The sequence below is a fragment of the Myodes glareolus genome, chromosome 22 (assembly GCF_982192425.1).
Source record: "Myodes glareolus chromosome 22, mMyoGla1.1, whole genome shotgun sequence".
Lineage (NCBI taxonomy): Eukaryota > Metazoa > Chordata > Mammalia > Rodentia > Cricetidae > Myodes > Myodes glareolus.
The window spans coordinates 24,564,552-24,585,200 of record NC_142047.1 but is presented as its reverse complement, the minus strand read 5'-3'; the positions used below and the strand labels follow the sequence as shown (position 1 = coordinate 24,585,200).

The window sequence follows — 20,649 nt, the reverse complement described above, 5'->3', positions numbered from 1 at the left end:
GCCGGCTGCAGAGCCTGGCTGTTCTGGTCAGAGGACCCAGAGAGCAGGGAATTGTTCCCCTGCCTTCAGGCTGAGAAAACCGAGCCTGTGGTTCCATTATCCTTGGCCCAAAATGGGCACCCAGAGCTGACTGGTGTTAGAAGGTTCTCCAGGCCCTGTTGCAGTCCTCTGGGGTTTCTATAGTAAGTACAGGCCAGTGACCACAGAGAAAGCACATCCTAGGCAGCCTCAGGGCAAGGCCAGGGGTGTGAGGGAAAGGTGCCGCTTTCCCAGAATCTGCACGTCTGAACTTGCTGAGGTTGTTGGAGGAGGTCACTCCCTCCTCTGAGTCTGGGCCACCACCTGTTCTGCATGAGTCCTGGTCCACCTAGATTCAGGGCTGGTGTAGGGGTCTGGCTGAGCAATGAGCAGCCAGGGTTTCAAAACAGCCACCATCTGGCCAGCAGGTGGGATAGACTCAGAGGAGGAAGGCTAGATCCTCCTAGCAATGAGGACTGGCGTAACACCTGATCCCTGGGCCCTGTGGTGGGTGTGCTTCTAGAAACTGACCTGTTAGGTGGTGACTTCCTCAGCACAGGCCTGTTCTGCTCAGGTACCCTGGGGCCTCACCTCTCCTCCCTTCTCCCCATTCTCAGACCTCCTTCTGCTTCTTCAAGAGTGTTTCTCCCACTATCCACAACTCTGCAGGTTCCACTCCTGGCCCCCTGCACAGGGCACCATGCTGTGGTCTGGGACTCAGGGCCTCCCAGGACAGGAGCCATGTCATGGAAGACAGGCCTGCCAAGACCTGTGATAGTCACGCACACCTGTGTTACCTGTGGGAGCCCAGCTCCTTTCCCAGGGCTGCTTTTGGACTCAGCACATTGTAACCCTGTTTCACATAGGAAGAGCCGGCAGGGTCCCTCCCATGTGACTCAAGAGGCAAGACCAGCTCTCAGCCGAGCCCAGCACATTCTCTTTGCACCAGTACAGTCTGTGGCCATGCTGATCATGTGGCAGCCCCGTGTGCTGGCCTAGAAGCATCGGGCTGCCCTTATTGCCTCTAGAATAGATCACAGAGGCTGGGCCAGCTCTGTGTGACTTTCATGCTGTGTCCCATGCAGAGCCACACAGCTGAGGCCATTGGCTAGGCATGAATTGTCTGTGGAAGGAGGGGCTCCCAGCCCCACCCGTGGGAGCAGAACCCCTCCCCCAGCCCCACCCGTGGGAGCAGAACCCCTCCCCCCAGCAGAACCCCTCCCCCCAGCAGAACCCCTCCCCCAGCAGCCTCGCTGCTGCTGCCTCCCATTCCTTGTGCTGCTCTGGGGCTTTGCAAAACTGTAGTCAAGGGGTCCATTGGTGGAGGCCAGGCACAGGGAGGAGGCCCCTCACCTCGGGGAAGGCCAGAAGCTAAGGCCTCATGCAAGTGGAAGGTTCACCAGCTAGCACCAACCCTCTGCCCTCCCAGATACTTTGCAGGGCCTCGCTTGGGCTGCTTGCGGGGAGGGGAGAAGGCAAATCCTCCTCTTGTCCCCCTGGACTGCAGCTGGTTCCTCAATGCACAGGCCATGCTCCTCTTCAGTGCTTTGGAGCAAGCACTGATCACAGCCCTTGATGCTTGTCCTGTGTCTCCCACTCTGATGACAGAACAGGGGAAGGTGTGGGATGGGGAGGACTCAGGCTGAGGCCCTGCTTGACTTGGCGTTTGTCCCTTTCTTGTGCATGTGTGGCCCCACATGCAGGCATCAGCCTGAGAGTATGCCTGGTTGCTCCTGACCCATGCACTGGTCTGTTGTGCTTGCCCCTCCTCCATGCACAGGGGACCACTGTCCACGGAGCAGCTGGGAAAACCCCATCCTCTCCGCTGTGCTTTAGAGAGGGTGTGTCTTAGCGTGAAGAGCCATTTCTGAGTGAGCCTCTGTTCTTTCTCAGTGGCAGTTGCCTGGAGACACACCGCTTTGAGGGGATTCAATAAAAACTGCTTTCCCAAGTCTTGGTTTAGGCAGTTCTGTCCCCCGAAGTTACTGCTGAAGTGACTTCCCCTAGGCAGACCTGGAGGTCCCCTGCAAACCCATTCTGCTGTAGCCTTCAGACCTCATCCTAGCCCTACCTTCTTGCATCCTCTTCCCACCGGTGGTGTGCCCTGTGGTGATGGCCACATCCCTCCTCCAGGCAGACCTCCACTGTCATGCTGATCAGCCACTACTTTGCTTGTAGGTGGGCGGCTCTTTGGCATCGGGAGGTGCTCAAGCCTGTCAGGGTCACCAGGCCCAGACCCCGTGGTCCATAGGACGGTGGAGGCCATGTCCCAGCTTCAGGAAGAGCTGGTGGTCCTTCGGGAAAGGCTGGCCCTCCACGACAGTGACCGGCAAGCCACAACTATCCAGCTGCAGAACCAGGTACCTGGGGAGGCAGGGACAAACAGAGGCCACTGCCCACTATGGAACAGGTCAGAGGACATTGTTAGGGTACCTGGACCCCACCAGAAGTCAGGTGGTGACATTCTTTTAGTTTGGGAAGATGCTACAGGATGAGGAGGTTCAAACTCGGGTTGTTTCACTTGGCAACAAGTGTCTTTAGCACCTGAGCATCTTCCCAGACAAAACATTTTTCCCTTTAATTGTTGAAATCTACTTGCTTATCAAGAGGGGAAGTTGAAAGTGAAGTACCCAGCCTTTCTGGTGTCCCTAGCCCCACTCTGGTGTCCCTAAAGCGCCACTTTAAAGGAGGATCTTCTCAGATGACCTGGGAATTCAGAAGGGTACCTCGCCTTTGCTCAGGTTTTATCTGTGAGCTTTTTGATTATGTATTTATAACAACAGTGTTCTCCAGGGATGGTTCCTGAAGCTCTGGACCTATGAGCTACTCTCTGTAGGGTCCAGTCCTGTGGAGACATGGTCAAACTCCTGGGCCTGAATACGGGAGCAAACCCTGATTCCGCAGGACTCGTTGGCCCTGTGGCCCAGGGATGGTAACTGCCAGTCTGCACCTTACTTGTAAATGGTTTTGACAACAGAGCCCTGAGGCTGCTCTGTGCTGCACTGGGTCATAGGGAGGTTGGAGCTGGGGAAATATGTCTGTCTGAGGATATCTTGTCTGTAAGAGCGTTGTCTATACTCTGAACTCCATGTTCTGATTTCTAGCTAGCTGATGTGTGTGGCTCTGTGGTTATTAGATGGGTCAGTCATAAGTGTGAACAGGACATTATGAACTATAATGTGTGGTGCCCCTTGGGGTTCCTCTGGCCTCTTGTCTCTCTCAGCCTACAGTGGCTTTTGTTGTTGTTTTGTGTTGTTGGCTGTTGGCTGTTGGTTTTTGTCTTTCTGAGATAAGCTCTTGATCTAGCCCCATGTGCCCTGGAACTCCATTGTGGGTAGTGCCCACCTTCTGGGCACTGTGAATAAGACCGCTACCAGTAACCATGTACCACTGTCCCTTCAAGTTCCTGCTTTCAGTTCTTTGGAGCGTATGCCCAGAATTGGAATTACTGAGTCATGTAGGATCTCATTATTTTCCTTATTGAGACTTATTGAGACTCACTATTCAGACTTTCTTTCCTCTTTTTTCAGTCAGGATCTCACTATGTAGTTCTGCTTGGCTTGGAGCTCCCTATGTAGACAAGGTCAGCCTCAAACTCTGAAACTCTAGAGGTGCATTTCTCTCTGCCTTGCAAGTGCTAGGGTTGAAGTTGTGTGCCTTCCTGGGACAGGATCTTGATGCTGCCTCAAGCTGCTGTTGACCTTGAGATGACCTGCTGCTCCCTGCCCCCACACCCACAGGTATAAACCACATACCTGACTCAATTTGTTATAATTACCGTTATACATTTTTTTCTTAGAGTCTTGCTATGTAGCCCTGAATGGCCTGGAACTTACTACTTAGACCAGTGTGGTCTTGATCTCACAGGCAATAATCCTGCCTCTGCCTCCTGAGGGCTGGGACTACAGGTGTGCACCCCCAGACCGAACTCGGTTTTTAATTTTTGAGTTTTTCCATGTCCTCCAACAGTGTCCAGGATTCCAGTGTCTCTGTATCCTCACTGACACTTATTTAGCAGCCTTCCCGGTGGGTGTACAGTGGTGCTTCATTGTAGCTCCTAAGTTCTTCATTTTTCTTTTTTCTTTTTAAAGATTTACTTATAGAGTGTTTTGTCTGCATGTATCCCTGAAGGCCAGAAGAGGGCACCAATTCTCATTCTAGATGGTTGTGAGCCACCATGTGGCTGCCGGGAATTGAACTCAGGGCCTTTGGAAGAGCAGCCAGTGCTCTTAGCCTCTGAACCATCTCTCTAGCCCTGTTCTTCATTTTTCTATCCAGGTGACTGGGTTTCTGTTGTTAAGTTATAGAAGTTCTTTATGTTACCTGGACACTAATCCTGTCTCAGGAAATTGATTTGCACGTCTTCCTCCACTCCATGTTTACCTTTCATTCTGCTTGGTGTCTTTTGTTCAGGGATACTAACTTGAAGTGCTACGCCTGTGATTTAATGGTGTGTGTGTGTGCGCGCACGTGTGTGTGTGTGTGTGTGTGTGTGTGTGTGTGTGTGTGTTGCCTTCACACGTGTCTGTGTACCACATACATGTAGTTCCTGCAGAAGCCAGAAGAGGGCATCAGATTCCCCTGGGACTGGAGTTGTACAGCCACTTTGTGGTTGCAAACCTGGGTCTTCGGCATCGCCTCCAGCCCCTATTCTAATGACTTTTGTTGAGTTGTAGAAGTATTGAAGTTAATTTTTGTAAAGACCACTTAGCAATTTTTCCTTTTACTGTTCATGTTTTGGGGACCATATCAAAAAATCACTGCCAAATTCAGTGTTATGAAGTTTTTCTCTATATTTTCTTTTTGTCTTTAGGTCTTTGATCCATTTGCTATCCATTTTGTATATTGCTCCGTGGTACGTGGGCCCAACTTTATTGTTTGACATGTGGAGAACCAGTTTGCCACCTCCAGTTGTCAGAAAGATTGTTCTTTGCTATGCCGTGGTCTTGGCACCCTTGTCAGAAACGACTAGAACATGTCTGGGGTTTCTTCTGTACTCCTCCATCCTTTCTGTTGTCTCCATCCTGTCTGTTCCAGCCAGAGCCACACTGCTACACTGCTGGAGCGCTGAGGTCAAGACACAGGCTTCCACCTTAATTTCTCTTGTGCAGCACTTGTCTGTTTGGTGTCTGTTAGTTCACAGATGAATTTTTGGATGGATTTTTTTTTAACGTCTTCAGAAAATGCTCTTAGTGTTTTGGTAGAAATTGTCTTGGATTTCTAGATTTCTCTGGGTATTGTTGAAAGCCTATTTATTGAGTCTTCAACCCACGACTGCAAGACACTTTCCTTTACTGCCATCTTTAATCTTCAGAAACCTTTGTAGGTTTTTTGTTTGTTTGTTTGTTTTGGTTTTTTTGGTTTTGTTTTGTTTTGTTTTGTTTTTCCTCTGTGGCTTTGGAGCCTGTCCTGGAACCAGCTCTTGTAGACTAGGCTGGCCTCGAACTCAAACTCACAGAGATCCTCCTGCCTCTGCCTCCCAAGTGCTGGGATTAAAGGTGTGCACCACCACCGCCTGGCTGTAGTTTTCTTTTTTTTAAAAAAAAGATTTTACTTATGTATACAGTGCTCTGCTTGCATGTATCCCTGGAGGCCAGAAGAGGGCACCAGATCTCATTACAGATAGTTGTGAGCCACCATGTGGTTGCTGGGAATTGAACTCAGAGCCAGCTCTCCAGCCCACTTTGTAGTTCTCATGATGTCTTCTTACCTTTTTCATACGTACGCACATGCACGTACATGAGTTTGCAGGTGCATGCCCCTGTATGCGTGGGTAGAGGCTGACATGGAGTGTGTTCCTCTATTCCTCTCCACCTTATTTCTGAGATAAGGTCTCTCACTGGACCGGAGCTCACCATTTCAGCTAGACTAGCTAGATGGAGTGACTGACGAGCCCCTGGGATCTATCTGTCTGGCTCTGTCCTTATTCCCAGCACTGGAGTTATAGGCATGTGCTGTCATGTGTGTTGCCATGCCTGCATGTGTGTCTGTGCACTGCACTCACGCAAATGCTCTTGGAGGCCAGAAGTGGGTGTCAGATCCCCTGTGACTGCAGTTACAGACGGCTGCTGTGAGCTGCCATGTGGGTGCCGGGAATTGAACCAAGATCCTCTGGATGAGCAGCCAGTGCTCTTAAACAGTGAACCATCTCTCCAGCCCCGTACCTAGCTTTTTACATCGATGGTGGGGACCTGAACTAAGATCTGTGTGCTTGAACAACAAGCACTTTACCAACAAGCCATCTCCCCATCTCCTTGTTTAAATGTAGTCTGATTTCATGCTTTCTTGATGCTGCTGTGAATGGAACAATTTTATTTTCTACTTTGAATAGTCTGTTGTTATAGCAACACAACTGAATCTTGCGTTGATTTCACATCCTGCAAAACTTTGCTGAAGTTAAGTTCTTACTGGCCTGATTTTAAAATCAAATTACTCGCCAGTTTTAAATCTCAATTTGCATGAAAATCTGTGCGCCTCCCCCCCCCCCCCCAGTGCTGGGGATTGAACCCAAGGCCTTGTGTGTGTTGGCCAAGTGCTTAGCCACACCCCAGCCCTGGCCTTCACTTTTGTTTCTGACAGTGGAAGATGTGGCTCCTTTGACATTCCCACCTGGCATCCTATGTGAAGTCATGTGGCCGTTCTGGTCTTTAATGGAGTGGGTATCCGTCAGCCCACCCTAACTCATGGCCGGGCCACCCATGCTGATGACTTCATGCTCTGACCCAACTTGACCACTCACTGTGGTCTTTGAGGGCACTCCTGCGTTCAACACTCATCTACAGTTACTAGGAACCAGCCTAGTGCAAGGCGCTAGGAAAGCAGCTCAGGGGTCAGTACCACTCTCCTCTGCTAGCCCAGGCCGTGCAGCCTTAATCCCAGATGCTCCGAAGTCCAAAATCCTGCACCAAACACTATGCTACAACTTTGACAGCTAAGCCTGAACAAAGTCTATTCTGTGCACAAAAATGCTATTAAAATACTGTAAAATTTACCCCAGACTCTGTGTATAAGGTGCATATGACACACAGGTGAATTTGCTTAGACCTGGGCACTATGCCCAAGCTGTCTCATGGTGTATACGCAACAATTTAAAAATCTGAACTACAGAAAATTTTTGGTCCTGAACATTCAGATGCCAGCTGCTCAGTTTGTAGTAGAATATGTCATACGCTGGGCCTTGGCAAGCACATCGCACACATTTCCTCATTTAGTCTTCAGGGCCTTGATGAGGTCGCCTCAGTGCAGACGGGGAGAGGTGAAGGGACTTGTCTGGTGACTCTCGTGAGCGGAGGTCTGGTTAGGTTTGGGATCCTGGGTTCTCAAATGCTATCCCTGCCTCTCCGGGGTAGAGGGCAAAGGGGACTACATGGCACTTGACACAGCTGTGTCAACTAGGCCAGGCCAGCCTCCCAGCTGGGGAGTATGCAAGGCAGAATGGGTGAGCTGGCTGTGGGAAGGGTACTGCCTTGATCCCCACCCCCGCCGCCATCCCTGGGGCTCCAGGTGAAATGCCAGCTCAGCAAGGCTTTGTAGAACCCTTGGCAGAGCCGTTTTTTATGCCTCGAGATAGCTGCTGACCACGCTGCCCAGGCATGGTGGGAGGTAGAGAGGTAATCACTGGGTTGGGAGCAGACAGCTGAGACAATGAAGACCTAAGCGGGTACCCCACCTCCATCCAGCTGCTTTTGCCATGGTAAATGCGAGTTTACGTCAGGTTAGTAGACAGGCAGGCCCCACTCCCTGTGCCCCTTGCCTCAGTTTCTCTAGCTGAGTGGTTCTCAACCTTCCGAGGGCTGCAACCCTTTAATACAGTTCCTAATGTTGTGATGACTCCCAAACATAAAATTATTTTGATTGCTACTTCATAATTGAAATTTTGCTACTGTTATGAATTATAAAGCAGATAATTGTGGAGGTAGAGGTTTGCCACGGGGGCGGGGGCGTCACGATCCACAGGCGCAGATCAGAGCCCCTGCTCTAGCTGATAACCTTAGGTGGGAGGGCCGGCACCTCTGTAGACTCTGCACTCTCCGTTCCCAGCACTTTGATTCAGGGCTTCTGCACACTGCCCTCTGCTGTTGAATCACACTGAGCCGCTGCGATCTGGATCTGCTTGGCCTTTGTAGTCCTCCCCCTCCTAAGTGTGTGGGTAGGCGTAGGTGCGGCACAGGCTTGCAGGGTGTGGTGCCTTGCTCTTTGCTCCTCTTGTTCCTGTCTCCCATCCAGTTCTCTGGACATTCCACTTGCTTCTTCTGCCCTCAAGCCCTCTCCTAACAGAGCCCCCCTCCAAGTGCAGGCCGGGACCCTCTCCTGCAGCAGTTCTAACAGTCCTGCCCTAGTCAGGTGCAGCTGGTCCCCCGGAGGCCATGAAGGAGTTAGTGGGTTGTGCCTGATGGGTGGTGATGGCCACCCCTGACAGGGTGTCCTTCAGACCAGTGCAGTTAGATTCCCCTGCTCTGCTTCCTGTGATGAGCTCCCAGATAACTTAGCGTCTGATGTCTCAGACCAAAGGGGTCTTTTATGGTCCCCACTCCTTGTCAACAAGTCATTCCCATCCTCTCCACCTCCTGTGTCTCCTTATCTAGCCCAGCAGAGCCAGCAGCACCTGAGTTCCCATTGTGATGCAAGAAGGAGCTAGGCTGTAGACAGACCAGATGTCCTAACTCCCAGAAAGCATTGCCAGCCCCATGTTCCCTACAGCGGGGCTGAGCGCCCAGCATCAGCATTGGAAACAGCCAAGGTCAGAACTTCAGAAATTCAGTGAGGCAATACAAAGCGTTAGAAAGTAGATCCTCTTACCGTAAGGGTGAAGGAAATGCAAGAGAAACTCATACACTTCACACCTGACTGGAAATCACGGAGACTCCATGGACTGTGATTCTGCAGCCTGGAGGCCCCGCTCCTTCATATTACCCACACAGGTTTCTCTTTGATAGGATCTAATAAGCTACCGTGAGGCAGGATGCAGGGGGCAGGGCAAAGTTCTCAAAAAGGACTGAAAAGACCCCTCTGGTCAGAGGTGCTACACACGAAGTCCACGCTGGGCTTGTTGGGGGTGAAGGCAGAAGGTCTGGAAGACATAGCTGTGAGGTTGTACTTCAATCTTTGCCCTCCACAAACCAAAGAGCAAGCACCAGCTTCACAGTTGCCTTCAGTCAATACCACAGTTGACCTAGCTGTATCCTCAATAGTAGGACTTCAGACCAGCTCGCCTTCTGGCTGCCTAACTCTGCACACACACTGGGTTCTCAACCCGGTATGGGCAGTGGTAGTGGGTAGAGAAATGGCATGGGCTTTGCTTTCCTGCTGGGCCCATGACTGAGAGTGCCCCTAGGAAGGAACTTACTAGAGGCGGGGACAGAGGTGAGTAAGTTTTCTCAAGTCTTAGCTTTTAGGTCACCTGCTTATCCCCTGGCTGGGTCTTCCACTCTCTCAGAGGGGTCTTTGGTCATCAAGAGTTGACCTGCACTGGCCTACTGGGTCTACAGCGAGGTGGAGGATCTCATGGCCCTCTTCTTCTTGCCCAGCTAGCCACTCTGTCCAGGCCTAGGGAACAGTGACCTCTGAGGCTACATGCTCATCTGAGACTTTACATCTAAACATCCAGGCCCCACCCCACCTGTCTTTGAACAGGGTCTTACTATGTAGCCCTGGTTGGTCTGGAACTCACTATGTAGACCAGATTGGCCTCAAACTCAGAGGTCCCCCTGCCTCTGCTGGGATTGAAGGTGTGCATTCAGTATTAGCCTCTCTTATGAGATAAGTTTTGAGGTACTGGGTATGAGTTTCCATCAGATTTTGGCCATGGGTACCACATGGGAGATTCTTCTTCGGGTAGTCATTAGGTATCCAACTGTGTGTGTGTGTGTGTGTGTGTGTGTGTGTGTGTGTGTGTGTGTGTCTGTGTGGGGGGGTCTGCCTTATCTGCCTGGTGTCTATAGACAATATTTCCCTTCACTCTCATTTAGTAATCAGAGTCCAGTACTTTGGTGGTCAAGATATAAAAGCCTCCTATCCCACCAAAATCCATCTGACTCCCCATGCCTTTTCCAAGGTGACACAGTCATCTAGAATGTTCTGAGGAGAAACTCAACATGCCCTGGCAAATTCTGCTGCCAGGAATCTTGTCTGCCATGCCTGTTCCCGAGGGGGCTTCCTGGGGCAGACTAATATAGGCTCAGGGTCTGGGGCCTTCAGGGATGGTATCCTGTTGGGGGCAGCCCCAAGGAAGGGTCACTGTCCTAGGATTTTTATCCAAGGCATTGTCACCACAGAGGTTCCCCCTCACTGAATATCAGAGGGGCCACACTGGGTATCACTGGAGCTGGGCAAGCAGACTGGGTGTGGGCTGGTGGTGAGGACCTGGGCTCACAGTGCTCTTGGCTTTGTGCCCACAGGTGGAGCATCTGAAGGAAAAGCTCCTCAGCCAGGCCCAGGAAGTGAGCCGATTACGATCAGAGCTGGTGAGACCCCCAGTGCCATTTTAAGGAGGGGTGATGGATGTCAAGCTGAGGATCCCACCTCGGTGTGGCTGGGTCCCCGTGCCCTACCTGAACTTATACCGCCTTGTCTCAAAGGCTTGTCACTTCTCACCACAGAGCAGGGGGCTGGATCTCTTTGCTGACGTAGACCAAGAGTGTGAACTCTGCATTAATGTGACTCTGTGTCACTTTCACACTCAGGAAAATAGACTGAGAGGAGCATTGCAGCAGGGAGCGGGCCTGCCTTGCCTCGTGGCCTCCTTTCCTGTCTTTCTCTTGACGTTGTTCTGAGCCCCTGGCCTCTTCCTCTTCCTGCCACCCCTTTCTTTGCCTCCTTTCTTGTTCCCTGTGTTCTCCTGGCTTCATCTCACCTCTCCTGGTGTTCCCTCGCTCATGCCTCCTTTGGGCTCCGGCTCTCCACAGGGAGGCACCGACGTGGAAAAGCACCGGGACAGGCTGATGGTGGAGAACGAGCAGCTGAAGCAGGAGCTGAGGCGCTGCGAGGTGGAGCTGCAGGAGCTTCGGGCACAGCCGGTGGTGCCCTGCGAGGGCTGTGAGCACAGCCAGGTAAGCCGGCAGGCCACCGCCACCCTGGGCCTGTGGGCTCCGCTGCGCCACGTGGCCCTGCTCCTAGTCTGTCTGCCTTGACTGCCTGTAGGAGAGCACCCAGCTCCGTGACAAGCTGTCCCAGCTGCAGCTGGAAGTGGCTGAGAACAAAGGCATGCTGTCGGAGCTGAACCTGGAGGTGCAGCAGAAGACCGACAGGCTAGCAGAGGTGGAGCTGCGGCTCAAGGACTGCTTGGCTGAGAAAGCACAGGAGGAAGAGCGGCTCAGCCGGCGCCTGCGGGACAGCCATGAGACTATCGCCAGTCTGAGGGCCCAGTCCCCACCGGTTAAGGTGAGTCGTGCTGCCTTGAAGGAATCCTGGGCCCAGGGCAGGTCTTACCCCTAAAAAGGGCCTTGTCCCAGTGGATAGCCAGGTGTATGTGACTGAAGGGCTCTCTCCTTCCGCGCTCGCTGCCAGGGCAGGCTCTGTGGCAGGGCTTGTTGTATGCTCGGCACAGGTACACTTGCTGTCGTCTCTGTCCTTCTTGTCGGTTTGTGCTCAGCCTGGCCTCAGTCAGGCTTCCCTTCAGAAGATGCTAGCATGCCCTGCAGCATTCTGCAGAACCAGAACCCTTTCAGCTCCTGGAGGTTTTGTTTTACCAGCAGCTGCTGTTGGGTCAACTGCTGTTGGGTCAACTGCTGTTGGGTCAACTGCTGTTGGGTCAAGATGCTCTGTCCTGCCTTTCCCTCTCTCTGTAGTACGTCATCAAGACAGTGGAGGTGGAGTCATCCAAGACCAAGCAGGCCCTCAGCGAGTCCCAGACCCGAAACCAGCACCTGCAGGAGCAAGTGGCCATGCAGCGGCAGGTGCTGAAAGAGATGGAGCAGCAGCTGCAGAACTCCCATCAGCTGACAGTACAGCTGCGGGCTCAGGTGTGTGCGCCAAGAGGGCTGTAGTGGGGACTCCACACCACAGACTCGGGGGTCTAGTTCCTCCTTTCCTCTGACCATGTAGTCAGTCTCTGTGCCCTCATCTGGAACATGAGCTGGTCACAGAAGCTCCTTCCTGGGACACAGGGAAGTGATCATAAGGGGCTGGCCATGGCAGGTCACAGGTTTGCTCAGTAGCTGCGTGTGTAGCCATGCTTTTTCCAATCTCCTGAGCACATGTTTCTTGGGAGCACGTAGCCTATCACCTGTTATGTGTACAGACCAGCTGAAGCTGTGCTTAATACGAGGAGGTGCTGTCTGTGCAGACTCGCAGCCCTGTGGGGGAAGCAGGCCATTCCATCGCTCTACACCAGCCAGGCGTATGTCCACGCCCAGGAGAGATGGGGCTTCCTCCCTACACTTGCCCTGCCCTTTCTCACACTCCCCCCTGAACCTTTTTCTGGCCTGGCCATCAGATTGCCATGTATGAGGCAGAGCTGGAGCGGGCACACGGGCAGATGTTGGAGGAGATGCAGTCCCTGGAGGAGGATAAGAACCGGGCCATTGAGGAGGCCTTCGCACGGGCCCAGGTGGAGATGAAGGCAGTACACGAGAACCTGGCAGGTGAGCCTGAAGCCGGCTCTGCCCAGCCCCATGCCTGGAAGCCCAGATGTCTAACACCTTCGCCCCATAGGTGTCAGGACCAACCTGCTGACGCTGCAGCCTGCACTGAGGACCCTCACTAACGACTATAATGGGCTCAAGCGGCAGGTGCGGGGCTTCCCCTTGCTACTGCAGGAGGCTCTCAGGAGTGTCAAAGCTGAGGTGAGCAAACCCAGTGGGAATTCACCTGTAGTCAGAGTCCCTATGCAACAGCTTCTTGTCTTGTTCCCAAAAGACATTCCTCTCGTGAGCTCTCATTCATGCTACAGTATCCTTATGTCTATTATGCTTGTTTGTTTAATAATTAATTAATTTATTTTTGAGACCCTGGTTCCATATTTTCCTGCCTCAGCCTCCTGAGTGTTGTAATTACTGGCATCTGCCACCATGCCTGGTTCACTGTGTTTATTATTTACTTTCTTTCTTGCTGTAAGAAGCATTGAGCCCAGGGCTTCACTCCTGGTAGGCAAAAGGCTCTACCGCCAAGCTTCATCCCTAGGTGCTCATTTTGCTTTTTAAAGCCATCTTCACATAGTGTGAGAATAGCCAGTGTCTCTTAAGGGGCCTCCCATGTGGCTGAGCCTTTTATAGCCGCTGGCTTCTCAAGTTTGTATGACAGCTCTGCAGAGACAGATATATTCTGGGAAAAGGAAATAAGTTCTTGAAATAATCATGTCGGTAATACATGGATGCGGCCAGGAACTAAACCCTGGGTATTCTGGGCATCACCACTCTCCTTAACGTCCTAGCTCCGTGGGAAGGGTTTGATTTGGGAGGAGCTGAATCTCGCTGTAGCCAGGTATTTAAGTTCCAGGCCTTTGCTTCTTTGCCTAGAGCTCAGTTTTTCTTGTCTCTAAGATGGGGTGCTGGCTGTGCCTCCGCAGAGGTTGATCTGCCGCGATAGTACATGTCGGGTACTCAGCCTGGGCAGATGACCAGGGAAGGCCTTTGATGGTAGTGTGCATGCTCCCCAGATCGGCCAGGCCATTGAGGAGGTCAACAGCAACAATCAGGAGCTGCTGCGCAAGTACCGCCGGGAACTGCAGCTGCGCAAGAAATGCCACAATGAGCTGGTGCGGCTGAAGGGTGAGTATCCTCAGCTGCATGGGAGTTATTCCTAGCACCGTATGTGATGCTGCTAAGGATTCAGGGGCCCAGAACAGTCAGGAAACTTAAAGGCCCACAGCTAGCAAATGGTCCACCTTGGGCTTGAACTTACCTTTAAAGCCCCTTGCCCATGGCAGGTTCCTCCCAGGCCTGGGGATGTGAGGGCACTGTGTAGTAGTGGCACTTGTTCCCGACTGGGGCTTCACTGATCTCTAGACATCGCCTGCTCTGTGCCAGCTCTTACAGACCCTGGGGAGCCAGCTGTGTCCCCAGTCCACAGCCCTCGCCATGCTCGTGTTGGCTGGGAGCAGAGAGTGGTCTTTAGTCCCCAGAGAACCCTACAGTGTCCCTTCACCAGGGCGGGGAGCACATGTACAGCTGCCCACAGGATACACTGCCAGCCCCTCTTTTCTTGCCTTGTTCTTTTTTTCCCCATCTGGTTCTGGTACCCAAATCCTACCTAGCATTCCCTGTGCCCCTTTAGATTGATAGATAAATCTCTTGATTCATGGAGTTCAAGCTCCTTGAATAGATGAGGAAACTCAAGTCCACAGAGTGTGTTACCAAGACTGGCTGCAGTTCCTGAGCCACAAGGTAAAGCATCCTGAATTTGTCTGCTCAGGAAGAAAATGTACTGAATTCATACAATAGTCTGAGTGATTAACAATAAGTTTCTCCTGGAACTCTGCATAAAAGATGGGACTCCTGGTCCACTGGTCTGCCTAGAATTCAGTCTGACAGATCCGTTTCATTTCTCCATCTTCTACCCATCTAGGAAACATCCGGGTGATTGCACGAGTCCGGCCAGTCACCAAGGAGGATGGGGACGGACCTGAGGCAACCAATGCTGTGACCTTTGATCCAGATGATGACTCCATCATCCACCTGCTGCACAAGGGCAAGCCTGTGTCCTTCGAGCTGGACAAGGTCTTCTCCCCGTGGGCCTCACAGCAGGATGTGAGTGTGGCTCCATGGCAGGGCATTTGCAGGGACACGGGAGGAGCAGCAGAGGAAAGGACAGAAACACAAGGCAGGGGTCAAGGCTAGGTGTGAGTGGAGACGCATGGATCACTCTTCTTCCATCTGGAAGGAAGTGGGTAGAAAGGTACAACTGGAGGCCTTAGGGAGATCCACACGGACCCTGCTTTACCCAGGGACCATGACTATGCCTGTCCCATGGCTCCTTCCACCTCAAGGCCTCCCTCATCAGCCATTAGGCCCAGGGTAGCCTCCCTTGCCCTGAGTTCCTTTCTTGTGACAGTACCATGGGATTTTCTAGAGCCCCCACTGTCCCTGACGCCCCCAGTGCCAAGGCCGAGCAACATGAACTCCATGGGAGTGACAGCTTCACGCTCCTCTCAGCTCAGAGGCAGCCTTCTAGGCTTGTCTGGCCCACATCTCTTTCCTGCTGGGGGTCAGGCAGGCCAAGCTAGAGAATATGCTTGGCACATGCTAGCCTCTGCCTTGGTTTGGTCAAGTCTTCCCTGAGAATGCATAAGCTGGGATTGGGCCCCAAGCCCTGTGCTGGTGATAGTGGTTAAATCCTCTACAGTGACCTGGTTCTCACTGATGAAGGCCTTAGCTGGGAGGTGGCTGAAGTTGGAGCTATGGGGCCCCACGTGCCAGCAGCACTGGAAGCTCCTTGGTCCCTGCCCTGTGTCCCCGCAGGTCTTCCAAGAGGTACAGGCCCTCATTACCTCCTGCATCGATGGCTTCAATGTCTGTATTTTTGCTTATGGCCAGACCGGTGCTGGCAAGACATATACGATGGAGGTAGGTGTGTGCCCAGTGGGGAGGGGCTTAGACACCTAGCTTCCTTCCATGATCTTTGGGTTTTGCATAATGTATGCTTTGTCTTATTCTCATAACCACCTTGGGCTCTGTTCCTTACATTTACTCCACGGTACCAGGCCTGCAAAAACTAGTACTTCTTCCCAGGAGCCTGCCCCATAGGCTTGCATGTCTCTAGGAAGTGGGGACAGACATCAGAGGACTCTTGGTCTAAGTCAGAGGCCAGACCTCCTTCCTTGCGTATATTCCCTGAGCTCTTTTCCTATAGTGTGGCTGCCTCAGACTAGGCTTGAGGATTCCCAGGATATTATGATGAATGAGGCTTGCTGTCAGCCCTCAGGGAGTTCCTGGGCAATGGGAGACTGGCTACTACATGACTATACTTGTGGGAAGCTGGGCTCTCAGAGAAGGGCTTTATGCGTGCCATGTGCCCAGAGTCCTTGTGACTGGGGCACTTAAGTTGAGGATTTCTTTATTTTTTTGTTGCTGTTGTTTTGAGATAGGGTCTCTATGTAGCCCTGGCTGTCCTGAAACATGCTATGTTGGCCAGACTGACCTTGAACTCCTTTCCTTCTGCCATCAGGGGACCCCCGAGAACCCAGGCATTAATCAGCGGGCCCTGCAGCTGCTCTTCTCTGAGGTGCAGGAGAAGGCGTCTGACTGGCAGTACAACATCACTGTCAGCGCGGCTGAGATTTACAACGAGGTTCTCAGGTGGGCCTGGCCAGAGTTCTGTGGGGCTTATGGTGGGGGGCGCCCTGGTTTCTGGGTCTAGCCTCTAGCTAGAGCTGGCTTTGACCAAATCTAGGAGGTAGGTCCTCCTCCCTTATCTGGGCTCCCTTTCCTGTTGTGGACTGCACTATGCTGGTTGGGATGGGGGTGGGGACCCCTGCCCGTACCCTTAGGACTTCTGTGGACAGGGCAGGAGAGGAAAGGTCAGCAGCGTCATTGCCCAAGATTCCCTGATTGATTATGGGGGCAGAGTCCAGGCTAGGGACTGGGTGCAATGCCAGAAGAGGCCAGAGTGGGAGGGAGAGGTAATGTCCCGCTTTTCCCCCCAGAGACCTGCTGGGGAAAGAGCCTCAGGAGAAGCTGGAGATCCGCCTGTGCCCAGACGGCAGCGGGCAGCTCTATGTGCCAGGGCTGACTGAGTTCCAGGTGCAGAGTGTGGATGACATCAACAAGGTAAGGAGTATGGGACACGCTGGGAGACCTTGCCCACCAGCTGCTCTGGAGGACAGGCCTGGGCTCAGATGTGGGCTCTGTCACCACCTGACTGTGCAGCTTGGAGCCTGTGCCCTCATCTGAAGGGAAAGGCGGGAGGATTGTCCATCTGAAACCAGTTTGCTACCTAGCAAGACCCTGTCTCAGAAACACTTCAAGTGACTAGGTGCACACCTTTGATCTCAGTACTCAGGAGACAGTGGCGGGAAACTCTCTGTGGGTTTGAGATCAATCTGGTTTGTATAGGGAGTAGGCCAACTAAGGCTACATAGTGAGACCTTGTCTCAAAACAAAACAAAAAATTAAAAAGTAGCCAGCTGCTGATGGTATACCCCTTTATCCCAGTATTTGAGAAGGCCGGCCGATCTCTGTGAGCTGCAGCTTGATGTGTATAATAAAAATTTGTCTCCCCCAAAATTGAACAACAAAACCCAAATCAACTTCAGTATATAAATAAAACACACAGGGTGGCATTGCCCTTCCCAAAGGAGCCCCATTGCCTATGCCTCCCAGGTGTTTGAGTTTGGCTACAACAACCGCACCACGGAATTCACCAACCTGAACGAACACAGCTCCCGCTCCCACGCTCTGCTCATTGTAACAGTGCGTGGTGTGGACTGCAGCACAGGCCTCCGGACCACGGGTAAGAGACACAGTGGGCATCCCGGTCAAACACTCCGTGGCCATCCTGAGCAGCGCTGACCTGTCTTTTACCCTGCCTGCAGGGAAGCTGAACCTGGTGGACCTGGCTGGTTCCGAGCGTGTGGGCAAGTCAGGCGCTGAAGGCAATCGCCTGCGGGAGGCACAGCACATCAACAGGTCCCTGTCTGCCCTGGGGGATGTCATTGCTGCCCTGCGTTCCCGACAGGGCCACGTGCCCTTCCGAAACTCCAAGCTCACCTACCTGCTGCAGGACTCCCTCAGTGGTGACAGCAAGACTCTCATGGTGGTGCAGGTGAGGCCTGGGGCTCAGGAAGGCCCCCAGATCAGAAGCATCCTCTAGTGACCATGCTGCCGCCTCCTGCACCATGGGGGGCAGACAATTGGCATGGATTGGACCTGAATTCTCTGTCCCTTAGGTGTCCCCAGTAGAGAAGAACACCAGCGAGACTTTGTACTCCCTCAAGTTTGCTGAGAGAGTTCGCTCTGTGGAGTTGGGCCCTGGGTCCCGCCGCACAGAGCTGGGTTCCTGGTCAAGCCAAGAGCATCTGGAGGTATGGGGGAGAAGGGGAGGGTCGTCTCCCCCTCCCCCCGTGGACTTGGCTCTGAGTAGGGAGTGGGGCTGACAGGCTTGAGTGGTGGGGGCATGGGTGAAGCTAGAACCCAGTGGCGCTTTGGTTTCTGAGGCAGGTTCCCTCCAAGTAGCTCTGACTGTCCTAGAACTCCCTTTGTAGACCAGAACGTCTCAGACTCACTGAGACCTGCCTGCCTGTTTTCTGGTTACTAAGGGGCCACTATACGAGCTCCATGGCCCCGCTAGGCCATCTTTATTTTGGGGGGCCAGCAATGGCCCATTGTGGATATGCAGTGCAAATTAATTTCGTCCTTCATGGGTAATATCCTTGGGCTGACTTCTCATTAGTCGCCTCTGTAGATGAGGGAACACTGTCAGGTGGATGGAGGGGAGGAGCCAGGACAGCCTTGGCTCCCATAACACCAGGCCTTCTCTGCTCACAGTGGGAGCCAGCTTGCCAGACACCACAGCCAACAGCACGAGCCCACTCTGCCCCTGGCTCTGGGACCAACAGCCGCCCGGGCTCCATCCGAAGGAAGCTGCAGCCATCGGGTAAGCCTGTCTGGGAGAGGATTGGGATGGGAGGGCAGGAGGGCGACAAGCCTTTCCCACGTTGGTGGTCACCGTGCCAGGCTGCCCTTTCCTAGATACGCTGTTTTAAAAAGGGAAGAAAAACCCTGAGCCAGCCCTAGCAGCCCCCACCTGTAGTCTCAACTGTTGGGAGGCTGAAACAAGAGGATTGAAGTTTGAGACTAGCCTGGCCAATGCAGTCTCAAAATGGAATTTTAAAAAGGAGGTAGAGTCAGGCATGGTAACTTGTACCTGACCTCAGTTGGGAGGCAGAGGCAAGATTGCAAGTTCTGGGCCAGCATGGTTTACACAGTGAATTCTAGGCCACTGAAGGTTATACAGTGACACTGTTCCCCCCAAAGGGAAACTGCTTGCCTAGCATGTGGGAAGTCCTGGGTTCCATCCTCAATACCCCAAAACCACGTTTAGAACTGGTCTCCCTGCCTTGCCTGCTCTGGACAGAAGGCAGAAGGCAGAAGGCAGAACTGTTTTACTGAGTCCCAAGCCCCTGGAGAGGGTGACAAAGAATCTGGCCCTAGAAACTCCTAGCACATGCTACTGACTCAAGGCCCATGCTGTATACATTCTGTTGGGGTGAGGGCTCCCCTAGTACCTGCCTCTGCGCTCCACCCCCCACAAAGCAGTCCCGCCATTCCCAGTGGAAAAGAGGCCCCATCACAGGGCTGTGACCTGGGATTCCTGCCTCATCATTTGGAGGCCAGGCCACTCACTGGGTCCAAAAGGGGTGGTGGCAGCTGGGTCAAAACTCCGCAAGTGAGATGTCTATCACTTTGATTTCAGCCTGACGGCTGGGGCTGCAGTCTCCAGGTGAGTGTGGGCCAGCGGCCTGGGGCTGCCTGCCTGCTGTCTGCTATTGGTGCAGGGCTCTGCTAGGGCTGCGTGGTACAGAGCCGGGCCTGTCCTCCGCTGCCTGCTGTCCATACGCTTCTGCTGGCCTCCTGCTCTGCATCTGCTGTGGGCACGCCTGCTGAGGCAGGAGGCTGAGCGCACCCTTCTTTTTCAGGGAAGTTGAGGCCAGTGCCTGTGTGAGGATGTGCTACGCTGCCAGGCCTGGAGCTGGGCCCTGTGGTCTGGCTACCTGTTCTAACACCATCATGGATGCAGGAGATGGAGGCCCGTGTGGAGGCTCTCCTGCCCTGCCTCTCCTCAGAGAAACATGTTCCGAAGGAAGCGAGTCTGTGTGTGGCTCTAGGCACCCAAGCGTGGGCTTCTGGAAGGGTGGGGATGGTATTCGGCCTGGTAAGCCGAAGCCATGGAAGTCCAGCCCTTACAGGGAGGGTGGTCCCTACTAGTGGGGAAGGCTGGGGAAGCAGCTGAGGGCTGGGGAGAACAAGAGCATCCCTGCTTGCCCTCCTTAGGAGGGGGTCCCTCACCGGAGTGTGTATATAATGTTCTAAGGTGTATATAGGAGCCCCCACCCTGTCAGGGTGTGGGCTGTATTTATGGCTGGCAAAGGCCAGTGGACAGGGCTGGGTCCTGCTCATCTGCCTGACACCAGGCACTCTCCCTGCCCACTAATTCTCAACATGTTCCTCTCCCCAAATCCTATTTAAGAACTTTTGGAAGCTTAGCCATTTTTACTTATTAAAATTAATGTCTTTTTATACAAGCGTAGTCTGAGTTATTGGTACTGGGAGACCCTGTGTATGGATCATGGAGAGTGGACATTTTATGCCCTGTTGCTCCCCACTGCTAAGTGACCATACAGACTCTAGAAGCTACCATCAGACCATGTGTTCCCCACTGGGAGCCAGGAGTTACTGTCCCCATGCCTTGTCTATCATTTTGGTTATAATCTCAACTATGAAGACCCCATGTGTCTATAACCACTGTCCCATCCCATAGTGGTGTCATTTCCATGTTACAGGGAGCTGTCAGCTTTGCCAGTCCACTGCTCACCCTGGGCTGGCCTTTGCTCCCAGTCTTTGGAACTGTGGCCACTAGTAATGACCCCACTCCCTACCTACACATTTGTGCCTGGTCCCAGCATCTTGCTAGGCACATCAACAGCTGTCCTGGAGGGCAAACTCTCAGGGATGCCACCAGGGCAGTGGTTGGTTCTCA

The 20,649-nt window shown here is 53.0% G+C and overlaps 1 protein-coding gene across 9 annotated transcripts in view; it reads left to right on the top strand.

Annotated features, from left to right (window-relative positions):
- Kifc3 (kinesin family member C3) overlaps positions 1 to 20,194 on the top strand; it is a 92,764-nt gene extending 72,570 nt beyond the window's left edge. For 6 of the 9 annotated variants that reach the window (XM_087900262.1, XM_087900261.1, XM_087900264.1 and 3 more), the window contains 18 exons: positions 2,197 to 2,378; positions 10,416 to 10,481; positions 10,923 to 11,066; positions 11,158 to 11,397; positions 11,805 to 11,978; positions 12,452 to 12,599; positions 12,670 to 12,800; positions 13,613 to 13,724; positions 14,521 to 14,702; positions 15,414 to 15,518; positions 16,120 to 16,250; positions 16,598 to 16,721; positions 17,274 to 17,403; positions 17,486 to 17,715; positions 17,840 to 17,974; positions 18,438 to 18,546; positions 19,366 to 19,392; positions 19,589 to 20,194. In XM_087900262.1, coding sequence (XP_087756388.1) covers positions 2,197 to 2,378; positions 10,416 to 10,481; positions 10,923 to 11,066; positions 11,158 to 11,397; positions 11,805 to 11,978; positions 12,452 to 12,599; positions 12,670 to 12,800; positions 13,613 to 13,724; positions 14,521 to 14,702; positions 15,414 to 15,518; positions 16,120 to 16,250; positions 16,598 to 16,721; positions 17,274 to 17,403; positions 17,486 to 17,715; positions 17,840 to 17,974; positions 18,438 to 18,546; positions 19,366 to 19,370 — 2,348 coding nt within the window. In that variant the 3' untranslated portion in view covers positions 19,371 to 19,392; positions 19,589 to 20,194. Of the gene's footprint in view, positions 1 to 2,196; positions 2,379 to 8,708; positions 8,759 to 10,415; positions 10,482 to 10,922; positions 11,067 to 11,157; positions 11,398 to 11,804; positions 11,979 to 12,451; positions 12,600 to 12,669; positions 12,801 to 13,612; positions 13,725 to 14,520; positions 14,703 to 15,413; positions 15,519 to 16,119; positions 16,251 to 16,597; positions 16,722 to 17,273; positions 17,404 to 17,485; positions 17,716 to 17,839; positions 17,975 to 18,437; positions 18,547 to 19,365; positions 19,393 to 19,588 lie in introns of those variants that run through there. The other 3 variants (XM_087900265.1, XM_085682004.2, XM_087900268.1) reach the window with 2 other exon arrangements.
- The last annotated feature ends 455 nt before the right edge of the window (positions 20,195 to 20,649 follow it).